We start from the raw sequence: 21,236 nt of genomic DNA, 5'->3' as shown, positions 1-21,236 counted from the left end.
AAAAGAAGTTTAAAAGAATCATGAGTTCCTTTGTAAATCTAGGTTCTATAAAAATGCTCTTTTGTGTGCTTATGTGTGGAAAAGAATGGAAAAATCCTTACTTTATGCAGGTTTAAAAATTATATATGCAAATATACAAACAAGATAATATTATCACTTAAAATGTAAAGTTTTGCTACGATGAAAACCAACAAGTTACAGTAATCACATTTTAAAAATTGTTCTTAATTGGAAGGAACTGGGCACATGAAAGTCCTCAAAGAAAGAAAAATAAGGCTTACACTTCTCTTTATATTTTTCTTATAAATTTCATTGAAACCAAGCTAATGTAGTTATATCATTCTGTATCAAAGAAAACATATAATGGAGATCCCCAAATTTCTGATGAAAGTGACCTACAAATTCAGCTATATAAAATTTGAAAGCATATTCTGGTATAACATATAATAAAGAACCAATACAATCTAAGGGCATAGCCACTCTTGAAAAAGAACCTCATTTTTAAAGGATTAATTGGATTGCTGATTTAAAGGTTATACCAAATGAATACTGGTCTAATTGCCTATTCTGTTGTTACTGCTAAATACCACTGAAGACCATTATCCTTGCTTTCTGTAACCTCAAAATTCTAACAAAAACAAATACTTTCAGTAGGGGAACTTACAGGTTAAAGAGCACTATAATTCCTGTTATCTCATTTGATCCTCACAATGTCCAGTGAGGTAAGTTTCGGGGCCCCAAATTACCTTATCCTTATTTTACATCAAAGAAATTGAGACCAAGAGAAATTAAATGAGCCGTCTAGTTTACATCATAATTATGGGTCTTTTGATTCCAAGTATGATAATATATAAATATACCTTTGGCATGTCAAAAGCAATATAAATATCATCATAGTGAAATTTTGGTATATTAATGTTTTCTAAGCTCAAGCCAATGATCCACTATTTTATCAAAAAATTTTAAGTAGTTCCTTTTATTTCATGGGGATATAGCCTAAACCAATACAGTTACAACTTCAGTTATTGCCAGCTATTATTATCACAAAGAAACTAATGAGGTAGGTTAAAATGTAGTAAATTTTTCTAATTTGAAGAGATTCTTAGAATCTTCATAAATCTGCTCTAAGAAACAGCTTTTAGAAAATCATCATTAATCAAGGTTTACTTGAATATTCATTTACCCAACTACTACACAAAGATCTAACTTCACATAAAACCAACAAGAACCTAAATACTTACTTCTAAGAATTGCTCATCACCTTTTAAAATTAATATAAAGTGTTGGTACAAGTTTGTATATATATTTCTTTAATTAAAATAGTAATATGGACTGTTACTCTAGGAGAAGTACACTTTATTTGGTGCAATTCACATATTACTAGTTGCCGCATATTATTCTGGTAAAGCAGAGACTTCATTTCACTTAGTTTAAATTTAGACTCTTCAAATTTCTTTGAAGTGAGACTTCACTGCTAGAGTGAAAGTGAGTTGCATAACATGAGTTATTCATTCATTTAAATATTTATTGAAAACCTACTACGTACTATGCCCTTTGCTAGTTGTTGAGTTATTAATCAATTGTTCTTTGAAACTAGCTACTGTTTCTAGCTTAATATTGTCTTGAATTGTTTGCTTTAATCACTGAAAAAGTTCAATACAATATTGCTGAAATCAGAGTACTTCTCAAAAACCTTTCAGTTATATATTAACATTTTAGAGAGAACTATTATTTTCTCAGTTGTCAACTGAACAAATAAAATACTAAACATTATCATATGCCAATCACAACACAAATTAAACATATGGTAAGAAAGCTGTCCAGACTTGCTCATGTTGGTTTAAGCTAGTTGAGACTTGAAATTGTTGTTTTGCTATAGTTCTTCAACTGTTTCTTTAAAGAAAAAAATCTTAATTTGGAGCACTAGTTTGATAAATAACACAACCCAAACGAAATACGGTTATTTAAAACAATAGATTAACAATATTAAGTAAATTTTGTGGAGCGAAACTAAGATACTGAAAGTAACCGAAAGGCCAATATAGCCTTTACAAATACATCAACAGTTTACAAGAGAAGATACAAATGAATATATAAAATCAGGAAGCACAAAGTTAAGATTTTCATAATGATGTTCACTTAACTGTCTATACTTGGCCCACAAAGAAATCAAGTAACATTTTGGCAACTGATAATATAATGTAGATGGCGATGGATGACAACATCTTTGAGCTGAAACTGGTACCTTCTATATTAACTTCTTATTTTTCTGTCTGAATGTTTGTTTTGGTCTCTCATGCTGTTCTCAGGGGAAATCCTCAGACAGAAGCCTCAAGAATTACTGATTTATTTATAAATGAGTTGTTTTTAAGTTTGGCTTTCAGAGTAAAGGTTTACTAACTGTCAGATGTGAGGGAATTCAGACTCTACTTGTCTTGAGTATTAACTCCAGTTTCAAGGGAAAAGACAATGAAGATGGAGGAAAAAGTAAAGCATTTGAGCCAAATGTTCAACTATATCTTAAGAAGAATTAATAATAAATATTAAGAAATACATACCTTGAAAGAAAAAACATGATACACAAATTATTATTATCAGAAAACTGACTTCTGTGCCTGATGAAAGCTTCTGTCAACACCTAATTTCTTGGTACTTTTTGTTTTAGAGAAGGAGAGGAAAAAGTACACATGAATTAAACACATGTCAAGGAATGTACTATGGTAGCCCTCAAACAAATCTCTTAAATCCTCAATAATCTTAATCCCTTATAGTTCATAACACTTTAAAACTTTCAAAGAGCTTTCATATGAATTTTCATCTGATACCTATTTGACAACTTTGTGAGGTAGGTATTTATCTTCTGTCTTCATTTACAAACAAGGGAACTGAGGCTCAGAGAAATTGACCTGTTAAAGGTCAAAAATTAGCATATGGCAAAGCCAGGCCTCTTTAGAGTCTAGAATATTTTTTGAAGTGTGATTCTTGGATACTAGCATGTAACAATCACCTGTGGTTTTTTTTTTTTTTTTACAACTACAGATTTTAAAGGCCTACCATCACCTTTGACTTAATGAGTAAGAATCCTTAGAAGCGGGGTCCAGAATTCCAGTTGTATATCAGGTAATGATATAAAAGCATAACACTGAATCCAGCTAGATTTTCACGTGATACAACATGATGCCATCACATCATCATCAGGGGCAAGCCAGCTTAAAACACCTTGCAGCCAGCTTGCAGATTAGAATCACCTGGAAAGCTTTTTAAAAAACTACCAGTTCTCATCTGAATGAGAGGAAGGTGTCGGGTATCAGAGGTTCCCCAAGTGATTCTTATCTGTAGTCAGGGTTGAGGATCCCTTGTTTAAATATACTTTTCTATAAAACACATCCAGCATTTTCCAGAATTTTTCTTTCCTTTCCGATCAATTCCATGCCTAGTAAAGTTCACAGTTTTTATTATAAGTTATTTAAATTTTACAAGACAAAATGTCAAACATTTTTGAGTTGATATTTTTAAGATTAAAAGATACTTCACAGCAGGACTAATCATGCTCCATTTAGCTACAATGATTTTCAAATACCCCAAATTAATCACCTCTTTGGACTTAGGTTATATATATTTCAGCTATAAACAAGAATGCTCCAGAATCTAAAAATAAGGGTGTGGGGCAAAAGCTGTAGCCTATTGGCTACTGGGCAATGCAGGTGCAGACAATCAACTCACTGATAGGAGGGGCCTGGATACCAAGATCTGGTGGCTTTGGTAAGATCACATCTCACTGTAGAAAAATACAACAACAAATACAGAGGAAACATTTTGCCATTTTGTAATTACGGTTACCACAAAAAACCTTATAATGTGTGATGCTCATTCTATTACATGCTTTCACAGAACATATCTGAACATGAAGTTCTCTATGAATCAATACTACTACATGGGAAAACATGGCTACAAAGTAAAAATTTTCCATCATGCATATGGATAAGTTATCAAAACACAGCCATTAAAAGTAATATTTACAAAAGTAATAAAAACAGTACAATTACTGGGAAAAATGCCCATCTCCGCTTTTACTCCGTCGCTAATCCTGCTCCTGTATTTCTCTGAATAAAGATTATTTTGATAGAATTTCAAAAGAGCCTTCAATAGACTAATCAGATTCTTCTGTTGATTTTATATTCTATTAGCTAAAATACCCTTGCTGATTTATTAAATTCTCCTACAGTTTAAAAACACAGTTCTTTTTCGCTTAGTGGAAAGGAAACTACAAAGTCCTACTATTCATCTGAGAAAAACACCTTGCATAGAAAATTTCTTTAATTCTGAAATTTTGTTTGATTAACAGAACTACCAGAATGTTATCTCACAACTAGTTGATATTATATGAAAGTTCACTATAAAGCAGTCACCACACATTTAGGATTTTTCTAAATATAAAACAAGTGGGTTTATAAAAATGCTTACCAGACAAATAATTATTTCTTCATAACCTAGAAATAAGAATTATTTATGCGATGATATAATCCTTAGCATTGTGGATGCCTTGATGTTCCAAGTTTGTTGCAATATAAAAAGCAAAAATTTACTTTTCAATGGACACAATCTGCACCTGACTGAAAGCATCATAACAGTGAGTTATGGCAATCAGTCATGCAAAGGCAAAGAAGAAAATCTGCTTTTCAAACAACACAAGTTTTCCATCTTAGGACAATTTAAGCACTGGTTCCATCTTCTTCAATAACCCGATTCATGCTGGTGCCATGTGTGATGTGAGTCATAGGATTATTACTGAGATCTCTGATGCTGCTATGTCGTGACTGTTCATTGAGCCGATGAGAACTACTGTGCCTGGAGTGATCCGTGAGTCGTGACATGCTGCCATGAGGTAGTCTCTCCTCCATTCCTCTGTAACTGCAGGGAGTGTACCTAATATAGGAGAGTTTATTTTGAAGTAGGTAACAGAACACACTAGAAAATAACACTAAAAATTTTCATGAAAATACCTCATCAAGTGAAATAATTAGGAAACTAACAAGTGAAAAAGTTAACAACAACCAACTTTTGATGATTTACACTCTTGAATTATTCAAGTGGCCAAACAGAAGGGAGAGAAAATCTACTAATTAGGCTCAGAATTAAGGTATGCTTTGCAAAAGGACAGAAGCTGAAGTTAAGCAGAGCTGACTGATCTGGAGCTATGCTAAGTAAGGATACTTTTCTCATTCAAATAAGTTTTGGGTTATGAGGTGGGTTCCAGCAGAGGAAGAACAGCAATAGAAGAAATATGGCATTGTCCCAGGGAGTTTAGAAGAATGGTTATAATCAGTAGGACAGCAAACTCCAATTTTACTAAAAGAGTAGCATTGGAAAAGCAAGCAAATGAAATTAGAGGAGAAATTACCGTGACCTTAAAAAAAAAAAAAAAAAAGTGAGGGAACTGGCAAGCAATGATGACAGCTAAGTGCCCACAGCTTCTTTCCAGAGAGCCCAGCTAACAGCTGAATTAACTACCTGTAAATGGTCTTAATTACTTTTCATTAGGGCTTCAGGCTGTGAGAATGCTATTTTGTAAAAGCTACATCAACTTAAATACACAAGTAACAAACGCCTAACACTTTGTAACCCATATTCCTGCAAAAGCAAATTCTCTCCTTATCCCTAGCCCAAGACACAGCTTTTGAGTATGTCAACTGGGCTACATTGCTTATTGCAGGCTGTCTTCTCTGTCATTCTACTTACCTTGAAAGGCAGCAGTGGGAGCTGTTAAATTTTCTTTTGTTGCAATTCTGACTCACTGAGCCCCCATCAGAGGTAAGAAAACTAACATTCAAACATACTATACACTTTTTGTAAAGAATATTTAATTTAGAATAACAAAGATCAAAGAAAACAACTGAAAATAATTTATAATTTTAATTAATACATTAAATTTTAAGTAGTATTTCTAAAAATAAAAAGGTAGCAGGCCATTCCTTTTTCAAATAGTCATCAAAACTAATCACAAGCAGCTGAAGACCTACTGGCTGTCAAAAGCATTAATTTATCATTTCCCTCATTTAATGATTATAACAAATTTCATGACTCAATATGAATCATTTGTAAAATTTAAAGATTTTAAAGATTATTCATATACTACTGAGGTGATCTAGTATTATAGCAGTGCTTGTCAAATAATGTTTTCATTAGATCACAGAGTTTAAAAATTAAGTCCTTTAAAATTATAAAAGAAAGCATGTCTTTTCTTCCAGTTTGCATAAAGCAAAAAAGAACATTTAAGAATAAAAAGCTACATTTAAAATATTTTTTAAATTCCTCATGTTAACAGAATGGATAAAAGAGCATTTAATTCTTATTTATTAAAAGAATTCACATTCAGAACACAAAGGTTTTAACTTTGGTTTGCAAGTTTTGGTAAAATAATTACAATGTTTGCAAATGAAAATATTTCATAATAAGCCTGTTATTCTAGTTAATTATTTTACATAATAATCATTGCCCTAAACTGAGTGAAAGATTTCTCCAAATATGATTTGCCAGCCAATTTGGAGACCTTTCACCTCTCAATGACTTCATAAGTATCTATTTCAAACAAATATGGCAAATGAAAAAGAGCAAAATATGATGCAGTGTTCTAGGAATGATATCAAGGTAATTAAAAATATGAATTGAGTATTTTCTAAAATGAAATCTGTCTTTGAGTTTAATTTAATGAATAAGACTAAAAGAATACTTTTTTTTCATAGAAAAAATTGAGTTTTTATGTCTAATTATTTAAGTGAAATATATGGCTATCCACAAAATTCTAGAATATGAACCACCTGCCCATGGATAATTAGGACTCAACTACATAGTAAAATGTCACCTACTTACCAAACTAAACCACTCTTTTTCAAACCTCCCCCTACCTACTCATCCACTTCCTTTTTTATATCCTCTCGTCTAACTACCAATTACTTATTCTTTGAAGTTGACATACATGTGAGGGTATATTTACCCAAGTCTATTTTATTTTACGTAGCACTGAGATCAGTAATTATCCATCAAGGAGTCTGGACTAGAGTGAGTACTGAGAAGCAGGAATGTGTGTATACGTGTGATCTCATAGCCAAGATACCACGAAATGATGAGAAAACCATGGCCAAAATATAGTGTTCACGTGTAAACTTAAAAACTGATGCCGAAAGAAATCGCCATGAGATGGCATGCCCACATTATTTCTAAAGTTGTCTGATAGATTTATTTGTCTCCTAATATGCACCGGGCTAGATACTGTGGGGGAATATACAAATGTCTGTCACCAAGTTCACATCCTCCAGAAACTGCAAACTTAGCCAAGGAAAAACGACTGTATTGAAAATAGGTCACACTGAAAGAATGATTAAAAAGCAATTAAGTAACTGCCATGGATATGGGAATCAAGCAGGCCTTAAAGGATGAGTATGATTTTAATTAATCAGAGATAAGAAAGGCCATTACAGGAGGTCATAGTCTATCCCCTAGTTTCCATGACACTATACTTTCATAGATTCCTTCATGTCTATAAGCACTTTCTCTGAATCACATGCTAGGTTATTCTTATTGTATTATTATTACTTTTTTTTAAAAGGCACTTTATTTTTTTTTTAATTTTTAAAATTTTTGGCTGCATTTGGTCTTCGCTGCTACGCACAGGCTTTCTCTAGTTGTGGTGAGCGGGGGCTACTCTTTGTTGCGGTGTGCAGGCTTCTCATTGCAGTGGCTTCTCTCGTTGCGGAGCACAGGCTCTAGGCACATGGGTTTCAGGAGTTGTGGCACGCCAGCTCAGAAGTTGTGGCTCGCAGGCTCTAGAGCGCGGGCTCAGTAGTTGTGGTGCGTGGGCTTAGTTGCTCTGCGGCATGTGGGATCTTTCAGGACCAGGGATCGAACCCGTGTCCCCTGCATTGGCAGGCGGATTCTTAACCAGTGTGCCACCAGGGAAGTCCCTCTTATTGTATTATTATCATTACTGAATTTACCAAGGTCTTGTTCTTGGTCTGTTCTTTTTTTTTATTAAGATTCAAGGAATTCTATCTCACAATTTTAATTACCAACTACCTTATATTAAAGATTATAAACTTTCTTATCTAAACTCCCATTCCATTCAGATTACTGATGCTGAAATCCCCCTATATTTAATTGCCTTCAGAAATTCTCTACTCAATATGAACTTATCTTGTATTACCATTCATCACCCTACTTATCTCCTCTGAGATGTTTTCATGGGCCAATCTGATCTTCCCCTTTTCTGAAGTTCTGTAACACTGATCATCTCTAATACTCACTGTTTTAATTGTATGCTGGCTTGCACTGTTTTTTAGTGGTTCTTATGTATATGTCCTATCTTTCTCATAAGGTTATATTCTCCTAGAGCGCAGAAATTATACTTTAGCTTTCTTCTATATATCTTTTTATACACAGAATGCCACATGCATAAGAGCTGTATTCTAACTGTTCATTCCTTATTGAAAAGGATGAGGCTAATAATGTCAAACATCACATAATGCTGAGAGTCAGTTCATGGAGGGCGGTGTTGACAAAACATACTCTGAAAGATTCTCTGATTTCCTCCCTCTTTATGAGTGTCTTAAGTTAAGACCTCTAAATTACTCTAGAAACTTCCCAACTGGGCTTACTTACAATCTCCTCTCCTATGCTGTTGTCAAAGTGATCTTCCTAAAATACAAATCTGATTTTATCACCCCAATGCTCAAAGTCTTCTAATAGTTTCTCATTGCTGAAAGGGAAAAAACCCCAAACTTCCCAGCATGTTTCATCTCCTACAGTTGCCCTGGTACTTAACTGCCCAAGTTTGTCCTCCTTCCCTCCTCATATGCTGTTTCCTTGTCTGAAATTTCCAACTGCCTCCTCTGAATCCTATTCAAATTAAAGTGCTATCCTGTTTGTGAACAAGACTTTCCATGGTGACTTAAATGGTTTTCTTCTCTGGAATCCCAAAGCACCTTGTACATGATTTTATCATACCCATTAAAGTATATTATAACTGACTGTTTACTCTTCTGTCTTCCATCTCTGTGTCCCTAGCACTTAGAAGAATGCTTTTTATTTAGGAGTGCTGAATGGAAGGAAAAGGCAGGAAAGAGAAGATCTTTGAATGTGATTAAAAAACAGGTCATTGGTGATGTTAGAAGTGGGCAAGAAGGTGAAAAAGACTAGAAATACAAGGAATGAAGGATGCAATTGGCAGAACGGAAATATTCAGAATATTCATTTCAAAAATCTGGCAAGGAAAAGAAAAAGAAATGGATAAAGATAGAAAATATATGATAGTCAAAGAAAGGCTGCTCCTTTTTAAAACAGAGGGTAGCTGACCAAGTTAGAAGGTGAAAGAAAGCAAGTTGAGAGGACAAACCAGAAGGACTAAAAAGACAGTAAGTATAGGAATCATATCCTATACTAGGAGGACAGGGAACACTGAGAGAAAGGCTGGAATGAGACTGGAAGGATACAGGACAGCTGTAGAAACAGAGATGTTTCAAAGTGAACAAAGAATTTCAGGCATTATAATTTTCATTCTTTCAGTTTCCCAAACTAGAAATCTTAAAAAAAAAATCTTTGGCACATTCCTTCTCCCCAATTGCTTTTAGTCCACCTCCAATTCCTATCACTTCATTTCTTCTTTTTAAATATCCTTCAGATCAGCTCTTCCTCTCTTGCCACTGCCACTGTTCTTCCATAAGCCTTCGTCATCTCTCAGCTGAATTAACGCAAAGCTCCTAAGAAGTTTCTAATTCTAGTGTCTCCACCATCAAATTTAACAGGAAAGCACATCCAGCCCACTCTCAAACATTCCCTGTGAAGCTTTTTCCCATCCCCTTCCCCACCAGAATTAATCACCCCCTCGTCCAAGCTACTAAACAGGGGTTGGCCAACTATGGTCTGCCAGTCAAATGAGGCCCCTTGCTATTTTTGTAAATAGTTTTACTGGAACACAGCCATTCCCATTTTGACTACATATTGTCCATGGCTGCTTTCATGTTACAACAGCAGAAATGGATAGTTGCCAACAAAGACCATATGACCCACAAAGACTAAAGTTATTTGTTATGTGGCTCTTTATAGAGAAAGTTTGCCAACCTCTGGACAATACCATTATATTTGCATTTTACTTTAATTATTAACTTATAATAATGATAATAAAAATTGATATCAGGCACTTACTGAGAAGGGCACTGTTCCAAACAATTAGGTACATTATCTCATTTATTTTTTACAACATTGCTAAAGGGGCAAATATTATTACTATTTCCATTTTACAGATGAGGAAACTGAGGCTTATCATTCCAGACTCCATGCTTTTAACCACAACACGAGTAATGACTACACTATCTTTCTTGAGCTTATTAAGAACAAAGATCATGCCTAAATCATCTTTGTATTCCCAGAGCCTAGCACAATGCCTGACATGGTAGGTATTCCGTAACTGTCTGCCAAATTAATCTTACTAAAATAACCATTTTTACCCTGCCTTCTCCCTGATCAGTAATACCCGTCAATGACTCCATATTGCTTGCTGCATCGAGTCTGAACTCTAAACTCCTCTGACTGGCATTAAGTCTGACCATAATCTGGGACAACTGTACCTAGGAAAGTTCAAAAATGTTAATAATGATCAACTTCTTTTTCAGAATTGGCTACTCTTCCAATAGTAGTAGTCACCTTGGCTACTCGCCATGTGACTCTAATTCAGCACACAAAATAAACTAAGCTACCAATAAAACTCACCTGCCATCACGGGATCTGTGGAGGCTGCCATGGTAGCTGCTCACTTTGCTGTGGACACTCCCTGCTTTGCTTCTCTGATCATCCACCATGGCCAGCTGAGTTGAAGAAGCATGTGTGGATGTTCCTTGAGTGGAAGTTCCTCTTGATTTTCTTATAATAGGAGTATTTGGATCCCTCAGGAGGGACTGAGCAAAATCAGGTTCCTGGAGTACCTGTCGACTCTCATTCACTATCCTAGACAACAAAATACTAAGTTTAAGATACAGACTAACATCTCTACTTTTTTGACAAACTGATGTTATTCTTGAAATTAATTTCTTCCCAAATAATGTCTTTAGGACAGATATAAGGTAACATTGTTGACCGAAGAGAGAATACAACAAAAATCTGTGTCAGTCTGTTCCCAAAAGTGGTATGATACAAAGAGGTTCGTATTAGAATAAGGAAATCAGGATGTTAGTTCCAACTCTGTCAATAAATATGTAATCTTAGGCAAGTCACTATCCCCTTTTCTTAATTTTCCTCATCTATAAAATGAAGATATACAATTTCATCATTTCTAAAAGAAGTCCCTTTCAGCTAAAGAAATTTATCATTCTCAAGGACACTGAAATATTACAAAGGTACTACTATAAAGTAGAAATACTATTTTCTTGCATGGTTTATGGAAGTAGTAGAGGCCTCATCATAGCATAGACACATTTTTTAATTTTTAAGAGCAGTTGTTTTAAGGTTACAAGTTGACTTTATGACAGAGCATTTGTCTAGTGCTGGAATAAACATGAATGATCATAACTAGAACAAAACATATGAAAAATTAATTTAAGCAAGCATACAATTAAGTCCCAGACACATTAAAGGCTTAGGAAAAAAGAATTAAGGGGATGAATTATGTCCAGAGCAAAAGTTTTTAACTGCTATGAAAGGGTTAAAAGCAGACAGATGTTCATGATGATGAACAAAGTGGTAATTAATAAAAAAGCCAATTAAATAGTTACAAAGGTCAGTGTATCAGTTTGTGTAAATAATGACTATGAGAATCATACATAAAGTTAAAATTAGACAATTTCATTTAAAAAAAACCCTCCAACATGTAAAGATTGGATCATAAATTGCGAAAGTGCATATATTCTAAGTTTTCGAATTACAAAAAGATCATTGTTGTTACTGCCGTTGTTGTTTTTAGTGCTGGGGTAGAAGGGCTGAAAGAAGACTAATATTTGTTGAGTACCTGCATTGTGACAGGTGTTTTACATATACTCTCCTTTAATCTTTCTTAATAATGTTTTTATTATAGAGATTAAGTCCTAAAAAGATATTAGATATCCATTAAGAATAAATATTGTGATCCCCATTTTATAGATGAAGAAACTGAGGTTCTAAGGGATTAAAGGACTTTCCAAAAGTCATACAACAAAACAGCAGTTGCGGGTGGGAGGGAGGGAGATGCAAGAGGGAAGAGATATGGGGACATATGTATATGTATAACTGATTCACTTTGTTATAAAGCAGAAACTTTGACACACCACTGTAAAGCAATTATACTCTAATAAAGATGTTTAAAAAAAAAACACAGCAGTTGGGGATCAAACCTAAGTTTAAATGGCTTCCAAGACAATCATAAAGTAATGATAAAACATAATGTTTACGTATATGATAAAAACAAAATGTCAAAAACTAAATAGAAAAAAGAACAACTCAAAGATAGTTAAAACAACATTTGTTCTTGTGTTATCAATGGCCCTATTCATATATACATACATCCCAAGTCACTCTGGATTGCTGAATTTGTTTTCTAAACTTATTTTTAAAAATTGGTTCAAACTGACTTCTGGTCATTCCAAAAATTTAATCCACCTTCAAATGGTGAAGGTCTGTCCCCTCATTTTACAAATAAGAAAACAGAGGTCCAGAGAAATTAAGTGCTGTCACCCAGATAATTCCAAAAGATTTCTAAAAATATTTCAATCAGTGTCAGAAATATTAGCATAAGCACAGTCTTAAATGTGGCCTCACTCAGAGGAAGAACACTAATTTGATTGGCATAATTTTAGAAGCCAGTCTTTTGACACACAGTATAACACAGGGGTTAAGAGCAGACTAGAGGCTAGAGTCAGACTGCTTGGGTGTGAATCTCAATTCTGCCATTCACTAGCTATTAAACCTTGGTTCTATGCCTCAGTTTCTTATCTGTAAAATGACAATCTCCCTCACAAGGCTGTTTAGAGGATTAAATGATTTAATAATACGTAAAATGCTTAGGACAGTGCTTGGAGTATTAAGTGTGCTCAATTAACTGGTAACCATTATTATGATTACTCTATAGTCATTTCTCAAAGGCTCAACCAGACAAATGCTAGAAATGGCTGTAGGGTGCTCACACTCTTGAAGAGTGGCACTCTAGCCCAGAGCACAGTCCCAGCTTGGAGGGTCACAATGACTTTGTTGGGTTGCGGGGTGGTCCATGGTTCCAGAAAACCAAATAGAAGGGTTCTTGGGAGTTCTAACCAGTTTCAGAAGGATTCTGACCCAACCAGGATCCCCCAAATAACTAGGAAAATTCCCCAAAAGGGTAGCTTGGGCTTAGCTCTATCTGGAGTTTCTAGTACAACAGAATTGTTGTATTACAGAATTGTTTGTGTATGGTCCGGAGGTGACCAGGAATGTTTAATTCAAACCCTCAGAATTATGTTTTACTGCGATTAAAATATATTTTAAAATTCCAAAAAATATACAGATAAATCCCCCAAGGAAGGATGTTCCACAAAAAGCAAGGACTTGGCCTGTTTTGTATGCTACTGAATCCTTGGCATCCCAATATAGTTCAATGCACACAGTAAACATTCATTAAAGACTTTCTCAAAGGATGAATTCTTAGGAAATACATTTTTGTTGCTGAATTCATCTTTCCCCTTCTTTCCTTCTCTGCCCTATGAAACTGTATTTAAAGGGGTAATGCATTATCTGATATTACTAGCAGTAGTCTCAGATATGGTAATAAGAAATGTACATTTTAAAACTGTGATTTTTAAAAATCTCAATCTAATCCGTGTAACAGAAGCTGCTAATTACTGGTATTTTAGAAAATACAGATCCTGCTAATGCAGTACTTTAAGTTGTATTAAAAAAGTACATTAACCCATACAAGACACAATAACATTTTAAATATAATCTTAAAGAGTTTTACAGACTATCCCACCAAATCCATTTTCCATGGAACTTAGGTTAAGTAAAATCATAAGAATATAGACTCCACTAACTTAGAATTTGTGATAATTCAAATACAGTATACATATAATACTTATACTTAGTAAAAACTTTGAAGTCATTTGTTCCTTTGTGAATACTGCAGGGTCTTATTTTGTTTTGTTTTGTTTTCTTAATTATGGGGTCAAATAATTTAAGATTCCTCAAATATGCCCTGAGAAGACTGCTTTGGCAAATCTTATATTTTACCATGACACTCTAATATGCAATGTGGCCAACTATGAATTAAAATAATTTCTTTAACATATTCCATTTTATCTACTAATATCATTTTACTATTTTGGCTTTAACGTGTACCACATGAGAATGGAATAACATGCTATCTCTTTAAATAATTTATGGTATAACCTGGAAAAACGATGGACAGTTGGAAATGGAAGTCTAATCTAATACCTATGTGACTTCAGCCAAGGCACTTAACCTCTCTGTGCCTCAGTTTTCTCATCTGTAACACTGAGATGATAATACACACCAGTCCTCAGAGAAATGTCAAGAAGATCAAATAAGAATATATATAGAATCATTAATTTGTTTTTAATTTTAAGAAGATTATAATTTGGATTTTTTAAAATAAAGATTGGTCTTCCCTCAAATATTCTGAATTAGTAAGGAATAGGCCTTAAGCCTGGTTCTACTTGGCTATCTTTTCTGAATAAGTTTTTAACTGTGATTTAAGGTTTAATCATAACTGTTGGAAGCTGAGGTTACAATCTTTTTGGAATACTTCCTTCAAATCCAAATTATTTTAACACAGGAAACACAAAAAAATTGCATAAATGTGAAGTTTGTGAACACCATGATAAGTTACTTCAACTTACTCTTTTTTCCTACGACCATGAAAAAAACTGGCCCATTCAAAGCATGTCTTTTTGCTTCCAACCCAAAAGATGGAAGGAATACCAACTATGAGAGCCATCAGGTATTTCATCAGAAAGACAATCAGGTCTGGACGACTCATTTGAGTAACCTACAAGAAGAGAAAGAAAAATATCTTACATATATAAATAGAATTTTCTATTAAAGGCCATTATAAAATCTTTTAAACAAAATAAATAGTAAAATAATTCTACAAGTCTGATATTTTCACTTACACAGTTCTATAGTTAATTTTCTTGCTGTATGGAAAAGACACACTACTGAAAATTTGACAACAAATTTATGTTCTATACTTTGAGTTCTATAGTCTTATTAGCTCATATTGGATACCTTCTAAAGAAAAAGATTACTAATATAGAAAATAAACCATGAATAGGAATAGAGGCTCAAATAATACCTATATTCTTCTTGGCCAATTTCGCTCATCCTATCATTGGTCATCACAATATACAATTAGGAAAGTGTTAATCTTTCCCCCCCATTTTATTAATTTCTGTTTTTATATTTAATATGCTCTTCCTTCTACCTACTTTCATGTTTACTTTGCTGGCTGTTTTCAAGCTTCCTCGTTAACCTATGAGTGAGTTTAAGTTTCTATTCAGATGAGTTTTTTTAAAACTTCTCTTTATTGTTGATTTCAAGTTTAGTTACTGTGGTCATAGAATGTGGTCTATTTGATTCTGGTTACCTTAAATTTTGGGGACTTCTTTTGTGATTTAGGACACAGTCCATTTTTTAAAGTATTCCTTGTGTGCTCAAAAATAATGCTTACTCTCTATTTGTTGGGTACAAAATTTTCTATATGTATTAGATCAACTTTATTAGTTGTGTTGTTCAAATCTTCTATATAGGCATCCTCAGAGATATTGTAAGTCTAGTTCCAGACCACCACAATAAAGCAAATACCACAATAATGTGAGTCATGGGGATAATTTTGTTTCCCAGTACATATAAAAGTTATGTTTACACTATAATGTAGTTGAATAAGTATGCGATATTTACTCATACGTGTCTAAATAACAATGTTCATACCTTAATTAAAAAATACTTTATTGCTAAAAAATGCCAACCATCACTTGAGCCTTCAGTGAGTTGTACTCTTTTTGTGTGGAGGGTCTCGCCTCGGTGTTGAAGGCTGCTGGCTGATCAGGGTGGGTGGCTGCTGAAGGCTGGGTGGCCATGACAATTTCTTAAAATAAGACCACAGTGAAGTGTGCCTCATCCATTGACTCTTCCTTTCATGAACAATTTCTCTGTAGCAGGCAATGCTGTTTGATAGCATTTTACCCAAAGTAGAACTTCTTTCAAAACTGGAGCTAATCCTCTCAAACCCTGCCACTGCTTTATCAACTAAGTTTATATAATATTCTAAATCCTCTGTTGTCATTTCAACAATCTTCACAGCATCTTCACCAGGAGTAGATTCCACCTTGAGAAATCAGTTTGTTCATGGTCACCCATAAAAAGCAACTCCTCATCCATTAAAGTTTTATCATGAGATTGTAGCAATTTAGTCACATCTTTAAGGCTGCACTTCTAATTCTAGTTCTCTTGCTACTTCCACTATATCTGCAGTTACTTCCTCCACTGAAGTCTTAAAGCCCTCCAAGTCATCCATGAGGGTTGAAATCAACTTCTTTCAAACTCCTGTTAATGTTGATATTTTGACCTCTTCCCATGAATCATGAATGTTCTTAATGGCATCCAGAATGGTGAATCCTTTCCAGAAGGTTTTCAATTGACTTTGCCCAGGTCCATCAGAGGAATCACTATCTATGGCAGCTATAGCCTCAAACAGTGTAATTTCTTATGGGAATTCCCTGGTGGTCCAGTGGCTAGAACTTGGCGCTTTCACTGCAGTGGCCTGGGTTCAATCCCTGGTAGGGGAACTAAGATCCCACAAGCTGAGCAGCGTGTGACAAAAAAAAAAACCAAAACAGTATATTTCTTAAATAATAAAGACTTGAAAGTTGAAATTACTCCTTGATCTGTGGGCTGCAGAGTGGATGTTGGGTAGGCAGGCATGAAAACAACATTAATCTTGTACATCTCCATCAGAGCACTTGGGTGACCAGATGCATTGTCAATAAGCAGTAACATTTTCAAAGGAATCTTTTCTTTTCTGAGCAGTAGATCTCAACAGTGGGCTTCAGTAAACCATGTTGTAAACAGTTGTGCTGTCATCCAGACTTTGTTTTTCCATTTAGAGAGCACAGGCAGAGTAGATTTAGCATAATTCAGAATGGTAAATGAACATTAGCTTCAACTTAAAACTCACCAGCTACATTAGCCCCTAACAAGAGAGACACCCTGTCCTTTGAAGCTCTCAAGCCAGGCACTGACTTCTCCCCTCTAGCTATGAAAGTCCTGGTGGCACCCTCTTCCAATATAAGACTTTCATCTACATTGAAAATCTGTTGTTCAGTGCAGCCACCTTCATGAATTATCTTAGCTAGGTCTTTTGGATAACTTGCTGCAGCTTCCACATCAGCACTTGCTGCTTCACCTTGCACTTTTATGTTATAGAGATGGCCTCTTTCCTTAAATCTCATGAATCAATGTCTGCTAGCTTCAAACTTTTCTTCTGCAGCTTCCTCATCTCTCGGCCTTCATAGAATTGAAGAGAGTTAAGGCCTTGCTCTGGATTAGGCTTTGGTTTAAGGGAATGTTGTGGCTGGTTTGACCTTCTATCCAGACCACTAAAACTTTCTTTATATTGGCAATAAGGCTGTTCCACTTTCTTATCATTAGTGTGTTCACTGGAATAGCACTTTTAATTTCCTTCGAGAACTTTCCCTTTGCATTCATAACTTGGCTAACTGTTTGGTTCAAGAGGCCTAACTTTTCCCCTGTTTCGACTTTCAACATGCCTTCCTCACTAAGCTTGATCATTTCTAGCTTTTCATTTCAAGTGAGAGATGTGCAACTCTCCCTTTCACTTGAACCCTTACAGACCATTGTAAGGTTAGCTGGCCTGATTTCAATATTGTTGTGTCTAAGCTAATAGGGAGGTCCAAGGAGAGCCTTTTATATGCACATGGAAACCAAAAAATTTGTGTGACTTGTTTTATTGTGATATTTGCTTTATTGCAGTGGTCCAGAACCAAACCTGCAATATCTCTGAGGTATGTCTGTAATGTGAGAATTACCAAAATGTGACATAGAGACAGGAAGTGAGCAAATGCTGTTGGAAAAATGGTACCAATAGACTTGCTCAACACAGGGCTGCCACAAACCTTCAATTTGTAAAAAATGCAGTATCTGCAAAGCACAATAAAGCGAAGTGCAATAAAACGAGGTACACATGTTTTCTTGACTAATTTTCTGTTTACCTATCCATTTTAATAGAGGTATGCTAAACTGTGGGCTCATCAGTTTTCCTTCTAATCCTGTCATGTTTCTCTTTTAAGCCTATGTTAGGCGTTACATAAATGCTCTAGCTGCCCAATTTACTTTTTTAGTGCTCTTCACCTTTAACAGTATTTTATGTGACGTTAATATTGCCACATCAGCTTTTTACTTCATCATACCAGCACATCTTCAAGGTGTATCTTTTCCTATTTACCAATGTATTTCTTTCAAGTCTGTTTGGGTTATACTGCTGCTTTTAAACAATATATAGTTTACTCCTTCTAAAGTATAAACTCCATGAGGAGTTTTTTTCCCCAATGGTTTTATCCCCAGAGCCTAGACCAGTGTCTGGCACATAGTTAAGTGCCCAATAAATACTCACATACATTACAATATATACTTATACTTCATTTTATGAGAAAAAAATTACATTGAAAATTATTCAGCACTGCTAGAGACTGGTTCAAGATGGCAGAGTAGAAGGACGTGCACTCACTCCCTCTTGCGAGAGCACCGGAATCACAACTAACTGCTGAACAATCATCGACAGGAAGAAACTGGAAATCACCAAAAAAGATACCTCACATCCAAAGACAAAGGAGAAGCCACAGTGAGATACTAGGAGGGGCGCAATCACAATAAAATCGAATCCCATAACTGCTGGGTGGGTGATTCACAAACTGGAGAACACTTATACCACAGAAGTCCACTCACTGGAGTGAAGGTTCTCAGCCCCACGTCAGGCTTCCCAACCTGGGGGTCCGGCAACGGGAGGAGGAATTCCTAAAGAATCAGACTTTGAAGGCTAGTGGGATTTGATTGTAGGACTTCAACAGGACTGGGGAAAACAGAGACTCCACTCTGGGAGGGCACACATAAAGTAGTGTGCACTTCGGGACCCAGGGGAAGGAGCAGTGACCCCAGGGGAGACTGAACCAGACCTAACTGCTAGTGTTGGAGGGTCTCCTGCAGAGGCAGGGGGTGGCTGTGTCTCACCATGAGGACAAGGACACTGGCAGCAGAAGTTCTGGGAAGTACTCCTTGGCATAAGCCCTCCCAGAGTCCGCCATTAGCCCCACCAAAGAGCCAGGTAGGCTCCAGTGTTGGGTCGCCTCAGGCCAAACAACCAACAGGGAGGGAACACAGCCCCACCCATCAGGAGACAAGAGGATTAATGTTTTACTGAGCTCTGCCCACCAGAGCAACACCTAGCTCTACCCACCACCAGTCCCTCCCATCAGGAAACTTGCACAAGCCTCTTAGATAGCCTCATCCACCAGAGGGCAGACAGCAGAAGCAAGAAGAACTACAATCCTGCAGCCTGTGGAACAAAAATCACATTCACAGAAAGAAAGACAAGAAGAAAAGGCAGAGGGCTATGTACAAGATGAAGGAACAAGATAAAACACCAGAAAAACAACTAAATGGAGATACGAAACCTTCCAGATAAAAGAATTCAGAATAATGATACTGAAGATGATCCAGGACCTTGGAAAAAGAATGGAGGCAAAGATCGAGAAGATGCAAGAAATGTTTAACAAAGACCTAGAAGAATTAAAGAACAAGCACCTCGAAGAATTAAAGAACAAACAAACAGAGATGAACAACACAATAACTGAAATTAAAAATACACTACAAGGAATCAATAGCAGAATAACTGAGGCAGAAGAACGGATAAGTGACCTGGAAGACAGAATGGTGGAATTCACTGCTGTGTAACAGAATAAAGAAAAAAGAATGAAAAGAAATGAAGACAGCCTAAGCGACTTCTGGGACAACATTAAATGCAACAACATTCGCATTATAGGGGTCCCAGAAGGAGAAGAGAGAGAGAAAGGACCCGAGAAAATATTTGAAGAGATTATAGTCGAAAACTTCCCTAACATGGGAAAGGAAATAGCCACCCAAGTCCAGGAAGCGCAAGGAGTCCCAGGCAGGATAAACCCAAGGAGAAACACGCCGAGACACACAGTAATCAAATTGATAAAAATTAAAGACAAAGAAAAATTATTGAAAGCAACAAGGGAAAAACAACAAATAACATACAAGGGAACTCCCGTAAGGTTAACAGCTTATTTCTCAGCAGAAACTCTACAAGCAAGAAGGGAGTGGCATGATATACTTAAAGTGATGAAAGGAAAGAAACTACAACCAAGATTACTCTACCCGGCAAGGATCTCATTCAGATTCGAAGGAGAAATCAAAAGCTTTACAGACAAGCAAAAGCTAAGAGAATTCAGCATCAAGACCCATATATATGCTGTCTACAAGAGACCCACTTCAGACCTAGGGACACATACAGACTGAAAGTGAGGGGAGGGAAAAAGATATTCCATGCAAATGGAAATCAAAAGAAAGCTGGAGTAGCAATACTCATATGAGATAAAATAGACTTTAAAATAAAGAATGTTACAAGAGACAAGGAAGGACACTACATAATGATCAAGGGATCAATCCAAGAAGAAGATATAGCAATTATAAATATATATGCACCCAACATAGGAGCACCTCAGTACATAAGGCAACTGCTAACAGCTATAAAAGAGGAAATCAACAGTAACACAATAACAGTGGGGACTTTAACACCTCACTTACACCAATGGACAGATCATCCAGACAGAAAATTAATAAGGAAACACAAGCTTTAAATGACACAATAGACCAGATAGACTTAATTGATATATATAGGACATTCCATCCAAAAACAGCAGATTACACTTTCTTCTCAAGTGCACACGGAACATTCTCCAGGATAGATCACATCCTGGGTCATAAATCAAGCATCTGTAAATTTAAGAAAATTGAAATCATATCAAGCATCTTTTCTGACCACAATGCTATGAGATTAGAAATGAATTACAGGGAAAAAAACGTAAAAAACACAAACACATGGAGGCTAAACAATATGTTACTAAATAACCAAGAGATCACTGAAGAAATCAAAGAGGAAGTCAAAAAATACCTAGAGACAAATTACAACG

The 21,236-nt window shown here is 35.6% G+C and overlaps 1 protein-coding gene across 2 annotated transcripts in view; it reads right to left on the bottom strand.

Annotated features, from left to right (window-relative positions):
• Positions 1 to 4,542: 4,542 nt before the first annotated feature.
• FZD3 (frizzled class receptor 3) overlaps positions 4,543 to 21,236 on the bottom strand; it is a 94,838-nt gene continuing 78,144 nt past the window's right edge. For both annotated transcript variants that reach the window (XM_068552218.1, XM_068552219.1), the window contains 3 exons: positions 14,847 to 14,995; positions 10,762 to 10,995; positions 4,543 to 4,926 (listed from right to left, as the gene is read on the bottom strand). In XM_068552218.1, the coding sequence (XP_068408319.1) occupies positions 4,713 to 4,926; positions 10,762 to 10,995; positions 14,847 to 14,995 (597 nt within the window). In that variant the 3' untranslated portion in view covers positions 4,543 to 4,712. The remainder of the gene's footprint in view (positions 4,927 to 10,761; positions 10,996 to 14,846; positions 14,996 to 21,236) is intronic.

The sequence above is a fragment of the Eschrichtius robustus genome, chromosome 10, assembly GCF_028021215.1.
Source record: "Eschrichtius robustus isolate mEscRob2 chromosome 10, mEscRob2.pri, whole genome shotgun sequence".
Classification (NCBI taxonomy): Eukaryota; Metazoa; Chordata; class Mammalia; order Artiodactyla; family Eschrichtiidae; genus Eschrichtius; species Eschrichtius robustus.
Note: the sequence above shows the minus strand (reverse complement) of the source record. Positions and strands in the feature narration are given on the sequence as shown.